The 22213-nt window shown below is 44.8% G+C and overlaps 1 protein-coding gene across 2 annotated transcripts in view; it reads left to right on the forward strand.

Moving 5' to 3' along the window:
• The window catches only part of LOC137373082 (solute carrier family 53 member 1-like), a 454369-nt gene that overhangs the window by 184503 nt on the left and 247653 nt on the right, over positions 1-22213 (forward strand). For both annotated transcript variants that reach the window (XR_010975579.1, XM_068037939.1), the window contains exon 3: positions 3860-3961. Coding sequence is in view for 1 of the 2 variants with exons in the window: in XM_068037939.1 (XP_067894040.1) it covers positions 3860-3961 (102 nt within the window). In the remaining variant the exon portion in view is untranslated. The remainder of the gene's footprint in view (positions 1-3859; positions 3962-22213) is intronic.

Below are 22213 nucleotides of genomic sequence, written 5' to 3' on the forward strand. Positions count from 1 at the left end.
TTAGATTTTGTTGGGCATCTGACAGTGTGCCCTGTGAGCTAAATTTCTTCCCTCGCCCTTCACCTTGAAAAGTTTTTGCTCTTCAGGTTGCTAGAAGTGCAAACTGATAACGGTGCAGTAAGGGAACAGGGCATCTAGGACCTTGGTGAACTAAGGGACTGAAAGTATATCTCCTTATTTAAGGAGATTTAATCATTGAGAAAGAAACAAAATGACAGAGAAGGAAATAGGATGAACCCGAGTCAAATCAGGTACAGACAGAGAGAGAAAGAAAGATTAGAATGAGAGAGAATGGCAAAGTAAGGTTTTTTTTTAAAAAGTTACTTTTCAGAACCCTCGAACAATTGGCTACCTGTAGGAGTGAGACTCCATAGTTTCAGTTTCTGGGCTGCAGAGGTTGAGTGCCGTTGCAGGGACATAAATCTCAACATTAAAAAGTTACTTATGCTGTTAAATAATAGTCTTAACTTTCTGCGGTAATTCGCAATTCACGGGGTATCTCTTCCTTGTAGGTTGCTGGACGATTCACACTTTAATAACAGTGTGCTTATTAAACAAAATTTATCAAAATCTGGGCCAGTGTGTTCCTGTGTGGAAGTGAGCAGAAAGGCATGGCACTATGCTTGATGGGAAATATAGCCAAGTTAGGAATAGTAGTTTTGCTGAGCTCTGATGAAATGATTTAAAGCTTGAGAAACTGCAATGAAATAGTTAAAAGTAAAGGCTGAGAGTGTGAGATCGTATAAACTTACAGGCACTGGTAATTGCAAGGACATTTGTTCATTTATGACTTGATTGTGTAACTCCTTGTGGTTTGGAACAAATGGATTCCTGTGAGACATGCTGGCCATCCCTGTGTGAGTGATGATAAGGAATGAAAGGCCACACTATCACTGTATACTGTTGCTGCTTGGTGTTACTTCATGATGTGACTTGATAGAGATTACAGGATCCCAGGATTTATGACAATTGTGGGAAGCAAAAGCAGTATCTGTGGGAATCAAAATCAGTATCTTGTTTCTAACCCCTCTTCCTTTGCTAATTGTCTTAATGTCTGTTTTCTTTTAATCTTGCTGATGCAAAACAATATTATGTTAGTAACAAGTATGTATTGAGAATGGAGTGTATTGTAACCTCAGTAACAGATGTACTGCATGTCACCACGTGGGTGAAGTCGAATTGTAACGCACTGATTGGTTGAACAAGGAGGTGTAGCATGAATCTTAATGTATAAACAGTTAGTACCTGTATCACAAACTTCACTTACTCTGGGGGGGGGGGGGGACCCGACAGACTCTGGTGGAGTCAGTGCCGCTGTTCTCAGAGTCCGCTGGCGACTGCGCAAATAAAGTAATTGATTTTACCTACACATCTGACTCGGTATATTTACTGAACCAGACTGAAGGCAAAAAGAACTCAGATTTACACCTGTAGTTTGCAAATCTGTTTCCCCCAGTTAAGCATTCACCATCCTGTTCAAATATAAAAAAGATAAAACAAGAATGTGCTAAGGATTGTAATTGATTTTAAGCATATGTATAAACACTGCATTTGCTTGATATTGAGAGGATTAATAAATCTGTTCTAGAAGAGTGGCAAATGAATGCTGATTGTGCATTCATTCCCTGTTTATTGTCTGCCTGTAGCTTGGCAGATGTTCTTGAAGTAAATGTGATTCTTAATCACTCTAGTTGAAAAGTTGTCCTTGTGCAAGAACGCTTTTGAATATTCTGAACTTTCATCCATGTGTTGTGCTTTTGTTTGAACAATGTCTAGCTTTGAAGATTAGAAAAGTGAGAGACCGTCTTTCATTTACTTGAATCACTTGAATTTGAGGGAATATGAATGCAGATAAAAGGTGACTGTTCGGCGAGGCAGGTTGCTGTAGTTGAAAATTTGAGGGGAGTATTTTTTTTAAGTTAGTGCGCAGTTTGTTTTTAAATTCACCACTTAGTGAAAAGCTGAACTGCCTAAATATCCAGTGCAGAGGAGGACAGGCTGCCACAGACATTAGTGGGTAATTTATAAAAGTTTAGTCGGGTTCTAGAATGTAGAATAAAAAGTTAGACACCAGCATCTCAAATGTTGATGCTGTGTTGGGCATCTTTTGAATACACATTTATCCAATAGGTCAACACAAACAAACATTCCAGAAATTTGGGAAATCAAATCCCTTTATGGAATGGAAAAACTAGCATGCTGACATTAAGTTAGTTTATTGGTAAATATTATATTCAATGGACCATGCCTGTGATTTCCCATTTACGTTACTCACGCTAATATTGTTCAGCTAAGTTTTCGAACCAGCTGTTAGCTGGCCTGGGTTGGCATGCATGCACAATTGGCTAGTGGTGGCATTACAATACCCATTGCATCATTGCACACTGTGTATAGACCACTATGAAAGAGAAGACTGGTACATGGGTCATTACTGTCTGTCTACCATGTACATTACTGGTTAATATCTCTCAGGCATCCTAAAGGGAGTTAGAAGTTGCCTAACTGTATTTAAATGTTACTTTAATTGGGAGAAGGGATGTAAGTGCCTTAGTACTTTCAAATTAACTAATCGTTTCGGTTTCCTTCCTTTTTAGGAAACCCAGAATTAAGTGACTGATTAAGGGACAAACAGTGCTTGTACTTGGGCTTGTGGCTGCAATGTGTCTCAGTTCTCAGGATCATAAGCTATTTGAACAGTTGCAGACCGGGTAGTTAAATGACAAATGAACTTCAACGTAGGTAAATATGAGGTGATGCACTTTGGTAGGAAAAATAGAAGCATCACTAATACTGTATAAAATGAACTGAATGGAGTAGAATAGTCAAGGCTTCTAGGGGTATAGGTGAACAAATCATTAAAAGCAGCATACAAAAACAAAATACTGAGGATGCTGGAAATCTGAAATAAAAACAGAAACTCAGTAGGTCTGGCAGCATCTGTGGAGAGAGAAATAGAGTTAATAAAGAAATAGACCTTCCTCCTGTTCTGATGAAAGGTCACAGACCTGAAATTCTCTGTCCACAGATGCTGCCAGACCAGCTGAGCATTTCCAGCAATTTCTGTTTTCATTATTAAAAGTGGCATTGTAGACTGGCAAAGCAATTAAAAATCCTAACAAAGCTTTGGGATTTATTTCTAGGGGTACAGAATTTTAAACAAATGTTAAACTGGTATAGGACGCTAGTCAGGCTGCAATTGGAGTATTGCGCATACGTCTGGAATCCGTACTATAAAAAGAAGCACTGGAGGAAGTGCAAAAAAGATTTGCAAAGTACAAAACCTGAGAGATAATAGCTATCGGGAAAGATTGAATACGTTGGGGCTTTTTCTTTAGAAAAAGGGAAGACTTCAAGGTCTTTAAAGTTATGAATGGATTGGATAGGATAGATGTGCAGAGAATGTTTCCACATGTGGGAGAATCCAAAACCAAGGGCCACAAATACAAGGTAGTTACTAATAAATCCAATAGTGGAATAAGGGGAAATGTCTTCACTTAGTGGTTCAGGCAAATAGCTTAGATGCTACATAAATGTTGTTCTTGTTCACCTGATGGGAAATGAAGCAGTTTAATGGTTTGTGTCAAGTTTACTCTCTCCATAGATTCACTCGGTTTACCTTTAGCAAAATTGAAGAAATACATGTGAGAGATACTGATATCTGATTCAGGTCACAAGAGATTTGCATCCCCAAGTCATACTATTGTACAAGTAGAACAGTGAGAGTCTACTCCCATAAACATAAGACACTTAGTTCACCTACAGTTCAGCTGAATCCGAGGAAAGTATCTACAGGCCTGTGTTTGAAATATGCGCAAATAAACTTTGAACATCAATAAAACTATTTGTTTTATTTTCACAGTCACAGATGAAGATACTGTTAAGCGATACTTTGCCAAGTTTGAGGAGAAGTTCTTCCAGTGTTGTGAAAAGGAACTTGCCAAAATAAACACATTTTATTCAGGTAATTCTTGACATAGAAGGAAAATCAAGGCTATTGTTCAAGGCTCTATCCTTGTCTGCAAAAATTAGGAAGAAATATACATGTTCTTTCTGTAATAAAATATTGTTGATTTTGTTGTCTCACAAGAATCTGCTATTTTAGGCCTCCCTCCATATCTGCCCTGTTGATACATAGTGGGATTGTTGTGAATCCTGGATTGCAGACAGGAAAAGATCCTCCAGCCCATCCGATCTGATGCACACAATTGTGATACCTTGTGTGGGGCAGACCCTAATCGATTGTAAGGCACCTTGGGGCATTCTGAGGTTGTGAAAGGTGCTATATAAGTACAAGTAGTTCCTTTTTTTCCCCCCTATTACTGATGTCAAACTAATGGGCTTAACCTAATAACCTGGGTCTCTCATCTTTTTTAATGATGGCGACTATATTAGCCTCCTTCCAGTCTAAGGGAACAGTCCTAGAGTGCAATGAACGACTAAGAATGTGGACAGGAGGCTTGCACAACATGTGTCCTATCTCCTTGAGACTCGCATGGATATCAAATCTGTTTGCCCTATAAATTTTCAGCTTCCTTATTCTATCTAAAACAATATGTTCATTCAAGTTAATAAGTTTTATTATTAGCAGCATCATTAAATTCTAACAGTTGAGCATTGTCTTCTACAGTGCAAAGTAGTCACTTAAAAGTTCCGCCATAAACCTGCGAGTCCGTCGTGACTTGTCCTCAAACATCCGTCAGTAGCCCACTACAGTTTTTGATAGTTCTTTGACGCTTTACATAACTGAAAAAACTTTTCTCATTACTTCCACAATTGTTTATGATCTTCTTTTCCAAAGTTCTTTAGGTTAATCTCATGGCAGTTTTAGTTTTCTTTAGCTGTATATGGTGCCCAACTCTCTTTAGTTGAGTATGAGATGCCTTTAGTTTGTAGAAACGTCATGGTTATGGTTCCATTGATTTATTTCATTGCTGTTTTTGGAAGATGGCTGCGCTCAAATTGGCTGCCAGGTTTCCTGCATTACTCCAGTTACATCTTGAGGTTGTAAAAAGCACTGTATAAATGCAAGTCTTCCTTCCACTCCTTGCAATTTGTTGCAAATTATTGTGTCGTGCCACTTCCACTGCCCAGGTTAAGATCAGCAAACTCATCACAAATTCAGGATGGAATGTAGCATCTTGCTGGTTTGTTTGATTCAGACTTACATTCTGCGGAGGCTTGACTATGTCACCCACTTATTAATGGTAGCTTAATTATGCTGCTAAGGATACGCAGGTGGAGGGCATTGTTTAATTAAGGGCTTGAGTGGATATAAAGAGAGCCTGCTGGGAGACGGGATTGTTGGTGAAGCAGGAGACAAAGATATGTCATGCTGCATTTTGTGAATAAACCTACTATCAAGGAAAGGATGTGTCTAGCTTCAGTCGTCACCATTTGGCCTGGATCTAATTTGATATGGTAGTAGAGGATGGTTGTTTAAAGATGAAGATCGGCAGCTAAGAAGTTTTTTTCAAGACAGAAGGTTATAATTTGAGTTACTTTTGAGAAGAATGGCTAAAACCAAGTGGAAAGTGTCATGCAGACACCCCACCTACCAAGAATGAGGCATGTTAATTTTTGTCATATAACCATTGATTTCAAACTGTTGCTGGAGCAAGGAAATGACTTGTTAAGCAGATCAGCCGTGGCTGGAAAAACATTTGAATCTAACGGACAGTGCTTGGAGGGACAAAGGGGCTATTCCTGGCTCCAATTTAACTCACAATGGACTTTGAGCACCAGGTATTGTGTGTAAGAAGAGACATTCCAGGGTCAGACAAGAGAATCCACAAACAGACGTGAACCAGTGAGTCACATGACTAACCTGCTTTGCAACCTGGGTTTTTCTGAATTGTACAAAGAGTTTGAACTGAGAAAAGACTGTTTGCTCCTGAGGTGAGAAGACCTCTCCTGTCTGCTCCCATCTCTTTCTCACAAGCCTCAGGCCCGCTGAGGACACATGAGCTTCCAGAGAGAAAAGTCTCCTACATCGAACAAGGTTTAAGAAGAATACTGGGTCCCAACAAAAAGCAAGACCTACCTCAAATCAAGGACTTTACAGTGAGTTCGAAGAACAGTAACCAAAACTATCTTCAGATATTGCCTCAAACTTTTCTACTTTATTTCTACTGCTCTTTTCTGTCTCTATCTGCATGTGTGTATCGCGTATGCAAGCTAGCGAGGGCACATCGCTTATCTGTCGGTGGTAACCGAATTAGAGTTTAAGTTTAATAAAGTTCAACCTTTTTTCTTTAAACCTAAGAAAACCTGTTTAGCTAGTTTCTTTGCCTTATAATTGGAAGTTAGTGAACAAGGATTCACTCAGGGAGCTCAAAAAATGGAATGGAATGGAGTCCTTACAGGAGGTAGGGTGTGAAGAAGTGTAGTTGAGGTAGCTGTGGGAGTCAGTGGGCTTATAATGGATATTGGTAGACAACCTATCCCCAGAGATGGAGACAGAGAAGTCGAGGAAGGGAAGGGAAGTGTCAGAGATGGACCATGTAAAGGTGAGAGAAGGGTGGAAATTGGAAGCAAAGTTGATAAAGTTTTCTAGTTCGGGGCGGGAGCAGGAAACGGCACCGATACAGTCATCCTACACACCCTACCTCCTGCAAGGACTCCATTCCATTCTCCCAGTTTCTCCGTCTCCGACGCATCTGCTCTGATGATGCTACCTTCCATGACGGTGCTTCTGATATGACCTCCTTTTTCCTCAACCGAGGATTTCCCCCCACTGTGGTTGACAGGGCCCTCAACCGTGTCCGACCCATTCCCCGCACCTCTACCCTCACCCCTTCCCCTCCCTCCCAGAACCGCGACAGGGTTCCCCTTGTCCTCACTTTTCATCCCACCAGCCTCCATATCCAAAGGATCATCCTCCGCCATTTTCGCCACCTCCAGCGCGATGCCACTACCAGTCGCATCTTCCCCTCCCTTCCCCTGTCAGCATTCCGAAGGGATTGTTCCCTCCGCGACACCCTGGTCCACTCCTCCATTACCCCCACCACCTCGTCCCCGTCCCAGGGCACCTTCCCTTGCAATCGCAGGAGGTGTAATACCTGCCCATTTACCTCCTCTCTCCTCACTATCCCAGGCCCCAAACACTCCTTTCAGGTGAAGCAGCGATTTACTTGTACTTCTTTCAATGTAGTATACTGTATCCGCTGCTCACAGTGTGGTCTCCTCTACATTGGGGAGACCAAGCGCAGACTGGGTGACCGCTTTGCGGAACATCTCCGCTCAGTCCGCAAGCGGGACCCTGAGCTTCCGGTTGCTTGCCATTTCAACACTCCCCCCTGCTCTCATGCTCACATCTCTGTCCTGGGATTGCTGCAGTGTTCCAGTGAACATCAACGCAAGCTCGAGGAACAGCATCTCATCTACCGATTAGGCACACTACAGCCTGTCGGACTGAACATTGAGTTCAATAATTTCAGAGCATGACAGCCCCCCACTTTACTTTCATTTTTAGTCATTTTTAGTTATTTTTTCTTCCTTTTTTTTTTACATTCCTTTTTACATTTTTTACAATTTTTTTTGCATTTATTTCATTTCATCTTAGTTTGTTCAGTTTGCTTACCCACTGTTTTTTTCAGGTTGTTTTTCTTCAGGTTTGCGCTTGCTGCTGTTCAATATTCAGTATATTCACACCTAATCTGTACTAATGCTTTGTCTTTCAACACACCATTAACATATTGTTTACCTTTGCTTCGTGACATTTTGGTCAGCTATGTGGCCTGGTCCAATCTGCACCTTCTCCTTTGTTATCTCTTGCCCAACCCCCACCTCACTTGTTTATAATCTGTGACTTTTCTAATATTTGTCAGTTCCGAAGAAGGGTCGCTGACCCGAAACGTTAACTCTGCTTCTCTTTCCACAGATGCTGCCAGACCTGCTGAGTGATTCCAGCATTTCTTGTTTTTGTTTCAGATTTCCAGCATCTGCAGTATTTTGCTTTTATTACAGTATTCCAGATGTTGTCTCACCAAAACCCTATTACAATTGCAGCAAAACCTGTTCTCCATTCCCCTTGCAATAAAGGCCAACATGCCATTTGCTTTCCTAATTGCTTGCTGTACTTACATGCTAATGTTTTGTGTTCCTTGTACGAGCACACCCAGGTCTCTGAATAGCAATAGTTACAAGTTTCACAGCTTTTACAAAATATTCTGCTTTTCTATTTTTACGACCAAAGTGAATAACTTCACACTTTCTTGCATTTTACTCCATCTGCCATCTTGTTTCCCAACTTAACTTGTCTCTATCTCTTTGTAGCCTCTCTGTGTCCTCCCTACAGCTTACTTTTCCACCTACCTTTGTATCATAGGCAAAGCTAGATACATTACCCTCTGTCTCTTCATCTAAGTCATTGATATAGACTGTAAATAGCTGAGGCCACTGCACTATTACATGCCTGCCAACCTGAGAATAATGCATTTATTCCTACTCTTTGTTTTCTGTCTGTTAATTAATTCTCAATCCATGCCAGTATATTACCCCCAATTCCACGTGTTCTAATTTTGCTTCCGAACCTCCTGTGTGGGACCTTCTCAAAAGCCTTCTGAAAATCCAAATAAATAATATCCACTGGGGCCCCCTTATCTATTCTGCTAGTTACATCCTCAAAAAATTCTAATAGATTTGTTAAACATGATTTCCCTTTCATAAATCCATGTTGACTCTGCTTAATTGTACCATTATTTTCTAAGTGTCCAGTTATCACATCCTTTATAATAGATTCTAGCATTTTCCCGACTACTGATGTCAGGCGAACAGGTCTGTAGTTCCCTGTTTTCTCTCTCCCTCCCTCCTTAAATAGTGGGGTTGCATTTGCTACCTTCCAATCTTCAGGAACCCCGCTCCAGAATCTATAGGATTTTGGAAGATGATCACTAATGCATCCACTTATCATTACAACTACCTTTTTCAACACTTTGGGTTGTAGTTCATCTGGTCCAGGGGATTTAGCAACTTTCAGTCCCAGTAATTTCTCTAGCACTACTTTTTTACTAATACTAATTTCTTTCAGTTCCTCATTCTCGAGTATTTCTGGGAGGTTTTTTCTATCTTCCGTGAAGACAGACAGAAAGTATTTGTTTAGTTTCTCTACCATTTCCTTATTTCCCTTTATAAGTTCCCTTGTTCCTACCTGTAATGGGCTGACAATTGTCTTTGCTAATCTTTTCCTTTTTACGTACCTACAGAAGCTTTTACAGTCCGTTTTTATGTTTCTCACTAGTTTACTTTCATATTCTATTTTCCCTTTCTTTATCAGTTTCTTGGTCCTCCTTTGCTGAATTCTAAAATGTTCCCAATCCTCAGGCTTACTGCTTTTTTTGGCAACTTTTAATAGCCTCTTTCTTTGATCACATACAATCTTTAACTTCTCTTATTAGCCATGGTTGGATCACCTCTTTTGGGTTTTTATGCCTCAGAGGAATGTAAATTTGTTGTAAACCATGTATTAATTCTTGAAATGTGAGCTATTGTCTGTCTACCATCATATCTTTTAATGTAGTTTCCCAATCTACCAGCAATGTTCTACTGGTATCACAAAGAGAAACTCGCAAGAAGCTTTATGGTGCATGTTGATGATTTTCTATGTGGAGGATCTGCGGAATTTGAGCAGTTGGTTATAGATAAGTTAAAAGGGGAATTTGAGATTGGAAGTCAGGCGTCGGGGGCCTTTAAATGCGACCATATGAATTAGGAGCAGAAGTAGGCCATTCAGCCTGTTGACCCTGCTCCGCCATTTATTAAGATCATGGCTGATCTGTTTCTGTTTTGAATTCCACACTCCCATCTACCCCCGATAATCTTAGATTCTAGTTAGGCAAGGGAATCAATCTAGCTCCGCCTTAGAAATATTCAATTTTTCAATATTCAATCCACCTCCACCACCTTCTGAGGCAGAGAATTCCAAAGTCGCACAACCCTCAGAGAAAAAATTTCTCCTTGTCTCTGGGCTAAAAGGGCGACTTCTAATTTTCAATGCCCCCTAGTTCTGGACTCACCCACAAGAGGAAACATCCCCTCCACATTCACCCTGTCAATACTGTTCAGGATCTTATATACTTCAATCAGGACTCCCCTCACTCTTCTAAACTCCAGTGAAAGCAACCACAGTCCGTCCAACCTTCCCTCATAAGACAGCCCGCTCATTCTAGGTATCAATCTAGTAAACCTCCTCTGAACCACCTCCAATGCATTTACATCCTTCCTTAAATAAGGAGACCAAAACTGCACACAGTATTCGAGATGTGGTCTCACCAATGCCCTCGTAATAAAGGATAGCATTCCATTCGTTTTCTTTATTACTTGCTGTTCCTGCATACTAACCATTTGTGACTCATGCACTAGAACACCTAGATCCCTCTGCACCTCGGAATTCTGCAGTCGTTGCCCGTTTAAGAAATACTCTGCTTTTTTATTCTTCCTGCCAAAGTGAACAACTTCACATTTTCCCACATTATATTCCATCTGCCAGATTTTTCCCCACTCACTCAACCTATCTATATCGGTCTGCAACCTCCTTATGTCCTCTTCATAACATACTTTCCTACCTATCTTGGTGTCATCTGCAAAGTTAGCTACCATGCCATCGCTCCCCTCATCTAAGTCATTGATATAAATTGTACAAAGTTGAGGCCCCAGCACAGACCCCTGCAGGACCCCACTCGCTGCATCCTACCAATCAGAAAAGGACCCATTTATGCATATTCTCTGTTTTCTGCCAGCCAGCCAGTCTTATATCTATGCTCATATATTAACCCCTACACCATGAGTTCCTACTTTGCGCAATAACCTTTTATGTGGCAGCTTGTCAAATACCTTCTGGAAATCCAAGTACAGTACGTCAACAAGCTCCCCTTTATCCACAACGTGTGTTACTCCTTCAGAGAGCTCCAATAAATTGGTTAAACATGATTTCCCTTTCACTAAACCATGCTGGCTATTCCCGATTACCTTGAGATTTTCTAAGTGCCCAGCTATAGCCTCTTTAATGATCGATTCTAACACCTTCCCCACAACAGACGTCAAGCTAACTGGCCTATAGTTACCCATTTTCTGCCTCCGCTCCTCCCTTCTTGAGTAGAAGGATTATATTTGCTACTTTCCAGTCTGTTGGAACCTTTCCAGAGTTTAGTGAATTTTGAAAAATTAACACCAACGCATCTACTACCTCATTAGCCACATCTTTTAAGACCCTAGGATGAAGCCCATCAGGACCTGGGGACTTGTCAGCTGGCAGTTCCATTAGTTTGGTCAGTACCGCTTCCTTGGTAATTGTAATTTCACCAAGTTCCTCTCTTCCTTCCACCTCCTGATTTATAGCTATTACCGACCGGAATGTTTTTTTGTATCCTCTATAGTGAAGACAGAAGCATTTCATTTCTGTTCATTTCATCTGCCATTTCCATATTATCTATTATTAACTCCCCATTTTCACTCTCTAGAGGACCCATACTCACTTTACTTACTCTTTTCCTTTTTAAGTACCTGTAGAAGCTCTTGCTATCTGTTTTTACATTTCTAGCTAGCTTCCTCTCATATTCTAATTTCTTTCTCCTGATTAACCTTTTAGTCATTCTCTGCCATTCTTCTTATTCTGATCAATCATCTGACCTGCCACTCATCATTGCACAATTATATGCTTTCTCCTTAAGTTTGAAGCTTTCCTTAACTTATTTAGTTAATCACAGATGGTGGATCCTCCCTTAGAATTTTTCTTTATTGTAGGAGTATACTTATTCTGAGTATTCTGAAATATCCCCTTAAATGTCTGTCACTGCTTCTCTATTGATCTGTCTGCTAGCCTAGTAACCCATTTCACTTCAGCTAGCTCAGCTTTCATGCCCACATAGTTGCCCTTATTTAAGTTCAAAATACTAGTCTTACACCCACTCCTCTCTCTTGCAAACTGGATGTAAAATTTCTTCTTGGATACTTCATCTTACGTTGTGTTAGGGGCCCTGTAGACCACTCCCACTAGGGACTTCTTTCACCTACTATTCCTCATCTCCACCCAAACTGATTCTACATCGTGATCTCCTGAACCAAGGTCATCTCTAACTATTGCACCAATGCCATCCTTGATTAACAGTGCTACCCCTCCATCTTTACCTAGCTTCCTATTCTTCTTGAATGTTATATACCCCTCAATATTGAGGACCCATTCCTTGTCATCCTGAAGCCACATCTTCATAATGGCTATCGGATTGTATTTATTTACTTCAATATGCACTATCAGCTCGTTTACTTTGTTATGACTGCTACGTGCATTCAGATACAGAGCTTTTAGTTTTGTCTGCTTTGTTATCATTGAAACATATAGTCTTGACTGTTGGTGTGTTCTTTTGTTTTTTTCTCTCTCTCCCTTCCTGTCACTCTCTGACCTTCATTTCCCATATTACTACTCTGCTGTCCTGCCTTGACTCTACCTCTTGATTTGTTACATCTACCCAAGCTTGATTCCTCTCCCCACTTGTTTAGTTTAAAGCCCTCTCTACTTCCCTAGATATACAGTTTGCTAGAAGACTGGTCCCAGCACGGTTCAGGTGCAGACCGTCCTAATGGTACAGCCCCCCCTAATGGTACAGCCCCCACTTCCCCAGTACTGGTGCCAGTGCCCCTCGAACCAAAACCCATTTCTCCCATACCAGTCTTTGAGCCACGTATTCATTTCACTAATCATATGTGCCCTCTGCCAATTTGCATGTGGCTCAGGTAACAATCCAGAGATTATTAACCTTGAGGTTCTGCTCTTCATTTTGTTGCTTAACTCCTCATACTGTCTAAGCAGAACCTCTTTCCTAGTCCTGCCTATGTTGTTGGTACCTACATGGACCATGACAACTTGATTCTCCCCCTCCCACTTCAAGTTCCTGTCCAGCTCTGAGCAGATGTCCCAAACCCTGGCACCGGGCAGGCAACACATCTGGACTCTCACTCTCGGCTGCACATAACAGTGTCAACTCCCCTCACTATACTATCCCCTAATATTTAAGGTTAGACATTAATCAGAATTTTGTTCATTTGTTGGTGTCCTCTTCTTCCCAGAAGGTTAACTGCCATGGATCTCCACCTCTGTGTGTCCCTGTGCTGTCCTTACAGATTCTTCAGAGGTCAACTGCATCCAGTCCATTATATCTGTCATCGATTTTCTTCTCTGCTTCCCTCTCCTACGTTTTCTGTTGATTTTTTTGTTTCCTTCCAATCATTGTCTCTATCTTCTGTTCTAATGATGTGCCAGAAGTATTGTATCTCTTTCTCTTTGATGTTATGCATTAATTGCCTCTTTTCTCCAGCCGTTTCCAGCATTTCCTCATTAGTCTTTCTGTCTGTGTAGGATATGCGGAACATCCTCCGATATGTCCACATCTCGAATACATTCAGCTTATCAATAGTCTCTTTGTTTGTTGTCCATGTGTCCGAGGCATGTAACATAGATGACAAAATGTAGCACCTCTGCATTATTTTCCCAAGATTCAGCATCAGTTTCTTTGATGTTAACAAGTCCTTCATTCTGACAAGCTGGTCTTGGCTGTCTCGATTCTCCTTTGGATCCCTCATACAGATCTCCCATCATCTGTGATAATCTGCCCAAGGTACGACGATGTAGGTGTAGAGATCAGGAAGGGGGATTGCGATATACTTGAACATACTAACAGTGAAAGGGAGGAAGTATTAGATGTTTTAGCGGGCTTAAAAGTGGATAGATCCCCAGGCCCAGATGACTTGTATCCCAGGTTGTTATGTAAGGCAAGGGAGGTGATAGCAGGGGCTCTGACACAAATTTTCAGATCCTCTCTGGCCATGGGAGAGGTGCCAGAGGACTGGAGGACAGCGAATGTGGTACCATTATTCAAGAAGGTTAGCAGGGATAGACCAGGTAATTACAGGCAAGTGAGCCCAACATCAGTGGTTAGGAAACTGTTGGAAAACATTCTGAGCGACAGGATTAATCTCCACTTGGAGAGGCAGGGAATAATCAGGGATAGTCAGCACGGCTTTGAGGGGGAGATCGTGTCTAACTAACTTGATTGAATTTTTCGAGGAGGTGACTAAATGTGTAGATGAGGGTAAAGCAGTTGATGTAGTCTACATGGACCTCAGTAAGGCTTTTGAAAGGTCCCGCATGGGAGATTGGTTAAGAAAGGGCGGCACAGTGGCGCAGTGGTTAGCACCGCAGCCTCACAGCTCCAGCGACCCGGGTTCAATTCTGGGTACTGCCTGTGTGGAGTTTGCAAGTTCTCCCTGTGTCTGCGTGGGTTTCCTCCGGGTGCTCCGGTTTCCTCCCACAGCCAAAAGACTTGCAGGTTGATAGGTAAATTGGCCCTTATAAATTTCCCCTAGTGTAGGTAGGTGGTAGGGGAATATAGGGACAGGTGAGGATGTGGTAGGAATATAGGATTAGTGTAGTGTCGGATTAGTATAAATGGGTGGTTAATGGTCGGCACAGACTCGGTGGGCCGAAGGGCCTGTTTCAGTGCTGTATCTCTAAATCAAAAAAATCAAAATCAAAGTAAGAGCCCATGGGATCCAGGGCAATTTGGCAAATTGGATCCAAAATTGACTTGGTGGCAGGAAACAGAGGGTAATGGTCGAGGGTTGTTTTTGCGAGTGGAAGCCTGTGACCAGTGGTGTATCACAGGATCGGTGCTGGGACCCTTGCTGTTTGTAGTGTACATTAATGATTTAGACGTGAATATGGGACGTATGATAAGCAAGTTCCAAGATGACACGAAAATTGGTGGTGTCGTAAATAGTGAGAAGGAAATCCTTAAATTACAGGATGATATAGATGGGCGGAGCTGTGGCAAATGGAGTTTAATCCTGAGACGTGTGTGGTGATGCATTTTGGGAGGACTAACAAGGCAAGGGAATATACAATGGATGGTAGGATCCTAGGAAGTACAGAAGGTCAGAGGGACCTTGGTGTACTTGTCCATAGATCACTGCAGGCAGCAGCACAGGTAGATAAGGCGGTTAGGAAGGCATATGGGATACTTGCCTTTATTAGCCGAGGCATAGAATATAAGAGCAGGGACATTATGATGGAGCTGTATAAAATGCTAGTTAGGCCACAGCTGGAGTACTGTCTACAGTTCTAGGCACCACACTATAGGAAGGATGTGATTGCACTGGAGAGGGTGCAGAGGAGATTCACCAGGATGTTGCCTGGGCTGGAGCATTTCAGTTATGAAGAGAGACTGAAAAGGCTAGGGTTATTTTCCTTAGAACAGAGAAGGATGAGGGGGGACATGATTGAGGTATACAAAATTATGAGGGGCATGGACAGATTAGATAGGAAGAGACTTTTTTCCTTAGCGGAGGGGTCAATAACCAGGGGGCATAGATCTAAGGTAAGCGGCAGGAGGTTTAGAGGGGATTTGAGGAAAAACTTTTTCACCCAGAGGGTGGTTGGAATCTGAAATATGCTGCCTGAAGTGGTGGTAGAGTCAGGAACCCTCACAACATTTAAGAAGTATTTAGCTGAGCACGTGAAACGCCATAGCATAAAAGGCTATGGGCCAAGTGCTGGAAAATGGGATTAGAATAGTTAGGTGTTTGATGGCTGTCGCGGACACAATGGGCCAAAGGGCCTGTTTCTGTGCTGTATGACTCTATCTTTTCACTTGTTCCAGGACTTGTCCATTTACTTCAATTTTCACTTCCGGGGTTAGGTCTCTGCTTATCACCATTGTCCTGGTTTTCTTCACATTCGTTCTTAATTCATGTTCCACACTCCTTGCATTCACTTTATTCAAAATTTCCTGTAGTGCCTCTTCTGACTGCAATCAGTGCAGCGTCATCTGCATATCTCAAGTTGTTAATCTTCAACCCACCAATATTGCAAACTGGTAGATGTTCTGGCCGGAATTTTACGCTGCCCCTGCGGGTTGGATGGTGGCATGGGGGCGGCGTAAAATTGAGCGGCAAGCTCCAGGAGGCCTAACCACCCGGATTCTGCCTCCGACCAAGTTTACGGAGGTCCGGCAGGGTGGCGGGGGTGGGAAGCAGCCCACCCGCCCGAGGCCAATCAAGACCCTTAAGTGGCCACTTAACGACCACTTAAGGGCCCTCGCCCACCTCCACGGATATTTTACAGGGTGCCCGATTGAGGGCCGCCCCAGCCTCCCAACCCAACCCCGGGATCCAAGACCCCCCCCCCCCCTGCAAACGACCGCCCTAGCCTCACCAGGACACGACCGATTCCCCTGGTGAGGCTGCCCGAACTTACCTTCTGTCCCGGCTCCATTGCGTCCTCCTCGGTCAGCTGGGCTGCAGTCTCAGCAGTGGCCACCGCTCCCGGTGGCGCTGCTGAGACTTAGAGCTGCCAGCCCGCTGATTGGCCGGCAGCCCACTGAGGCGGGACCTCCTCCCTCAAGTGGGTGGAAGTCCCGCCTCGGGCCAATTAAAACCTGGGGATCCGTAAAATACGGGACGGATCCCCAGGCTGGGCGGGAGCGGGATTGGCACCGACATTTACGTCTGAGTCCGGCTCCCGTCCGCCCAGCGTAAAATTCCGGCCTCTGTGTCTCCTGAAGATAGCTTCAGTGTACAGGTTGAATAGTTTTGGGGACATAACACATCCCTGATGCACTTCTCTTTTGAATGGGAAACTGTCTGACAAGCTGCTATCAAGTCTCATCACTACTGATTGCTTCCAGTGTAGACTCTGAATTATCCTTTTATAATTTCTGTCAATTTCTAGTTTGTTTAAGTGCTCCATTATTTTCTGATGGTAGACTTCCAGATATCTTTTGATCACTACTCTCAAGTTAAAGATGCCCTCTTTTGTTCCTTTCTTTGGTCTGAATCCTGACTGACTGTCATCTCGCTCTGCTTCTATAGACTGATTATTTCTTTGCAAAATAATTATGAAAATCATTTTCATCATATGGCTCATGGGGCTTATTGTCCTTTGCTCTGAACACTAGGGCTTTTGGTTTCTTTGGGTGCTTAATGAACACTGACGGCATAAGATCCACAGGTATGAATCCTGTTCTGTAAATTTTGTTGCAGAGGTCTGTCAGTTTCCCAACGTTAACATCATTCAGGTCTTTCAGACATTCTGTTGGTAACTGGTCGATTCCAGGTGCTTTCTTTGCTTTCATCTTCTTGCTCGCTGCACTGACGTCTGCCTCTATTATTTCTGATCCTTCTCTCCCTCTGATGGTACCAATTCACTTCTGTCTTCATTGTCATACAACTCACTGATGTACTCTGCCCATCGTTTCTCGACCCTTTTTTAAAGAGAATTTCACCTTGTTTACTCCTTATACAGCCACTAGTTGTGGCTGTTTTCTTCTTGTTTACCAGTGCTTTAACTTTCTCATGATGCCTTTTCTTCAGTCTTCCGTTTCCTTTGTGAATAACTGTTCTGTATGGGAGAGTGTTCATTCGACAAAGAGTGTTGCAAAGAAAAGGTTAAGGATTGACCTTGCTAGTATAAAGGAAATGTTGGAGAGGAGATTGCAAAGATAAAAGGGTCGTGCAAGTCACCAGTTATCAGATTGTTTTACAAAGAGGAATGCTTACTCCAAGAAATTGGTGCAGATCCTAGAAGAGGGACACCTTTGTATTGTGATGAGTTGTAAGAAATATGGAAAAGCATTTTTTTCTTTAATTGCTTTGTAATTATTTAGGTATGTTATAATGTTTTTGTCTAAAGAACGGGGAATCTATCAATGGTAGGTTAATTATATTGTTAAAGATACACCAGGTCTAGGGCATTGTTTAATTAAGGACTTGAGTGGATATAAAGAGAGCCTGCTGCCGGGGCACAGGGTTGTTGGTGAGGCAGAGATATGTAATGCTGCATGGTAAGCATTGCTTAAAAAAAAGTTGCAACAACTGTATGTATTTTAATATTTATCATAGAATGGTTACAGCAGAGAAGGAGGCCATTCAAAGCATCACGTCTGTGCCAACTTTCTGCAAGTGCAGCCCAGCTCGTCCCACTCCCCCGCTCTTTCCCTATAGCCCTTCAATTTTTTTCTCTTCAGGTGCTCATCCAATTCCTTTTTGAAAGCTACAATTGAATTGCACGCTCTTGGGCAGTACATTCCAATCCAAGCCACTCACTACGTAGAAAAGCTTTTCCTCATATTACCATTGGTTCTCTGCCCAATGGGAACAGTTTCTCTATCTACTCTAGATCCCTCATGATTTTGTAAACCTCTATTAAATCTCCTTTCAACCTTCTCTATGGAGAACAACCCCAGCTTCTCCACTCTTTCCCTCATCCCTGGAACCATGCTCGTAAATCTTTTTGTTTGCATACTGTTTGAAGCCTTCACATCCTTCCTAAAGTGTGGTGCCAAGGATTAGGCACAGTACTACAGCTGAGGCTGAACCAATGTTTATAAAGGTTCACCATAACGTCTTTGCTTTTGTACTGTGTGCTCCTATTTAAATGCCCAGGATCCCATATGACTTCTTAACCACTTTCTCGACCTGCCCTGCCACGTTCAGCAATTTGTGCATATATACCCGCAGATTTCTCTGTTCCTGCACCCCCTGTAGAATTGTATCCTTTATTTTATATGATCTTTCCTTGTTCTTCCTTCCAAATGTATCACTTCACACTTTTCTGCTTTAAATTTCATCTGCCATGTGTCTGCCCATTCCACCAGCCTGTCTATGTCCTCTTGAAGTCTATTGCTATCCTATTCACACTTCACAATGCTTCCATGTTTTATGTCAACTGTATGCCCATGTCTATCTAGGTCATTCTTCTATATCAAGAAAAGCAGTGTTCCGAGTATTGCCCCTGGGAACCCCACTTATTATCCTTCCACCAGTCTGAAAAATCAACTGTTCACAACTTTCAGTTTCCTGTCACTCAGCCAACTTTGTGTCCATGCTGCCATTGGTCCCTTTTATTCCATGGGCTTCAACTTTTCTTTGTATATGAATACATTAAGCTGGTTCGTACAGCATTAACAGAGTCTTGAACAAGCTGATGGTTCATTTCTCGGTAGGAACTTGAGGATGGACTATTAAGTAGAAATAGAAGAGTATGACTCCACCTAGTGGTGAAATGAATACAGGTTAGAAAAGGGTTGTCAAACGTTTTTGCATGGGGGGGGGCCACATTACAATTTTTGTTTTACATGGGGGAGGGGCCAGTGAGATAATTTTAGAAACGCATTAAAAAGTCTACTTAGTTTAATCAAAACAACAGCAAATGCATTTTTGTGAATAAGCTTTAAATGAGAAGATTAATTTATTGATTTAGTTTCTCATCAATATGTTGGACACTGATTTAGTGCGATACCTGGCATTTCTTTGCTTGCACAAGTAATCAGTGTCTGCCCATCCACTTCTAGCAATGCGGAGTATTCCAGATAGATATCCATCTGTCAGGAGTGATCTTGATCTCTCTGTCCGTCCCTGCCGCTTTCTCTCTCGCCCTGTTTTCCCCTCTCTCTGTGCCGTCCTCGCTCTCTGTGTTCCCCCTCTGTCCACCCTTTCTCTCTTTGTGCCCCCTTCTCTCGATCTGTCCCCCCTCTCTCTCTGTGTCCCCTCTCTCTCTCTCTCTGTCCCCCCCCCTCTCTCTCTGTCCCCCCTCTCTCTCTGTCCCCCCTCTCTCTGTGTCCCCCCTCTCTCTGTGTCCCCCCTCTCTCTGTGTCCCCCCTCTCTCTGTGTCCCCCCTCTCTCTGTGTCCCCCCTCTCTCTGTGTCCCCCCTCTCTCTGTGTCCCCCCTCTCTCTGTCCCCCCTCTCTCTGTCCCCCCTCTCTCTGTCCCCCCTCTCTCTGTCCCCCCTCTCTCTGTCCCCCCTCTCTCTGTCCCCCCTCTCTCTGTCCCCCCTCTCTCTGTCCCCCCTCTCTCTGTGTCCCCTCTCTCTCTGTGTCCCCTCTCTCTCTGTGTCCCCTCTCTCTCTGTGTCCCCTCTCTCTCTGTACCCCCTCTCTCTCTGTACCCCCTCTCTCTCTGTGTCCCCCTCTCTCTCTGTGTCCCCCCCTCTCTCTCTGTGTCCCCCCCTCTCTCTCTGTGTCCCCCCCTCTCTCTCTGTGTCCCCCCCTCTCTCTCTGTGTCCCCCCCTCTCTCTCTGTGTCCCCCCCCTCTCTCTCTGTGTCCCCCCCCTCTCTCTGTGTCCCCCCCCCTCTCTCTGTGTCCCCCCCCCTCTCTCTGTGTCCCCCCCTCTCTCTCTCTGTGTCCCCCCCTCTCTCTCTGTGTGTCCCCCCCTCTCTCTCTCTGTGTCCCCCCTCTCTCTCTCTGTCCCCCCTCTCTCTCTGTCCCCCCTCTCTCTCTGTCCCCCCTCTCTCTCTGTCCCCCCTCTCTCTCTGTACCCCCCTCTCTCTCTGTACCCCCCTCTCTCTCTGTACCCCCCTCTCTCTCTGTACCCCCCTCTCTCTCTGTACCCCCCTCTCTCTCTGTACCCCCCTCTCTCTCTCTACCCCCTCTCTCTCTCTCTGTACCCCCCTCTCTCTCTCTGTAACCCCCTCTCTCTCTCTGTAACCCCCTCTCTCTCTCTGTAACCCCCTCTCTCTCTCTGTAACCCCCTCTCTCTCTCTGTAACCCCCTCTCTCTCTCTGTACCCCCTCTCTCTCTCTCTCTCTCTGTACCCCCCTCTCTCTCTCTGTACCCCCTCTCTCTCTGTGTCCCCTCTCTCTCTCTGTGTCCCCTCTCTCTCTCTGTGTCCCCTCTCTCTCTCTGTGTCCCCTCTCTCTCTCTGTGTCCCCTCTCTCTCTCTGTGTCCCCTCTCTCTCTCTGTGTCCCCTCTCTCTCTCTGTGTCCCCTCTCTCTCTCTGTGTCCCCTCTCTCTCTCTGTGTCCCCTCTCTCTCTCTGTGTCCCCTCTCTCTCTCTGTGTCCCCTCTCTCTCTCTGTGTCCCCCCCCCTCTCTCTCTGTGTCCCCCCCCTCTCTCTCTGTGTCCCCCCCCTCTCTCTCTGTGTCCCCCCCTCTCTCTCTGTGTCCCCCCCCTCTCTCTCTGTGTCCCCCCCTCTCTCTCTCTGTGTCCCCCCCCTCTCTCTCTGTGTCCCCCCCCTCTCTCTCTGTGTCCCCCCCCTCTCTCTCTGTGTCCCCCCCCTCTCTCTCTGTGTCCCCCCCCTCTCTCTCTGTGTCCCCCCCCTCTCTCTCTGTGTCCCCCCCCTCTCTCTGTGTCCCCCCCCCTCTCTCTGTGTCCCCCCCCCTCTCTCTCTGTGTCCCCCCCTCTCTCTCTGTGTCCCCCCCTCTCTCTCTGTGTCCCCCCCTCTCTCTCTGTGTCCCCCCCTCTCTCTCTGTGTCCCCCCCTCTCTCTCTGTGTCCCCCCCTCTCTCTCTGTGTCCCCCCCCTCTCTCTCTGTGTCCCCCCCCTCTCTCTCTGTGTCCCCCCCTCTCTCTCTCTGTCCCCCCCCTCTCTCTCTGTGTCCCCCCCCTCTCTCTCTGTGTCCCCCCTCTCTCTCTGTGTCCCCCCTCTCTCTCTGTGCCCCCCCCTCTCTCTCTGTGTCCCCCCCCTCTCTCTCTGTGTCCCCCCCCCTCTCTCTCTGTGTCCCCCCCCTCTCTCTCTGTGTCCCCCCCCTCTCTCTCTGTGTCCCCCCCCTCTCTCTCTGTGTCCCCCCCCTCTCTCTCTGTGTCCCCCCCCTCTCTCTGTGTCCCCCCTCTCTCTCTGTGTCCCCCCTCTCTCTCTGTGTCCCCCCTCTCTCTCTGTGTCCCCCCTCTCTCTCTGTGTCCCCCCTCTCTCTCTGTGTCCCCCCTCTCTCTCTGTCCCCCCTCTCTCTCTGTCCCCCCTCTCTCTCTGTCCCCCCTCTCTCTCTGTCCCCCCTCTCTCTCTGTCCCCCCTCTCTCTCTGTCCCCCCTCTCTCTCTCTACCCCCCTCTCTCTCTCTACCCCCCTCTCTCTCTCTACCCCCCTCTCTCTCTGTACCCTCTCTCTCTCTGTACCCCCCTCTCTCTCTGTACCCTTCTCTCTCTCTCTCTCTCTCTCTCTCTCTCTCTGTAACCCCCTCTCTCTCTCTGTAACCCCCTCTCTCTCTCTGTACCCCCCTCTCTCTCTCTGTACCCCCCTCTCTCTCTCTGTACCCCCCTCTCTCTCTCTGTACCCCCCTCTCTCTCTCTGTACCCCCTTCTCTCTCTATGTCCCCTCTCTCTCTCTCTGTAACCCCCTCTCTCTCTCTCTGTACCCCCCTCTCTCTCTCTCTACCCCCTCTCTCTCTCTGTCCCCTCTCTCTCCCTCTGTCCCCCCACTCTCTCCCTCTGTCCCCCCACTCTCTCTCTGTGTCCCCCCA

Source organism: Heterodontus francisci, chromosome 8, assembly GCF_036365525.1.
Source record: "Heterodontus francisci isolate sHetFra1 chromosome 8, sHetFra1.hap1, whole genome shotgun sequence".
NCBI classification, from domain to species: Eukaryota; Metazoa; Chordata; class Chondrichthyes; order Heterodontiformes; family Heterodontidae; genus Heterodontus; species Heterodontus francisci.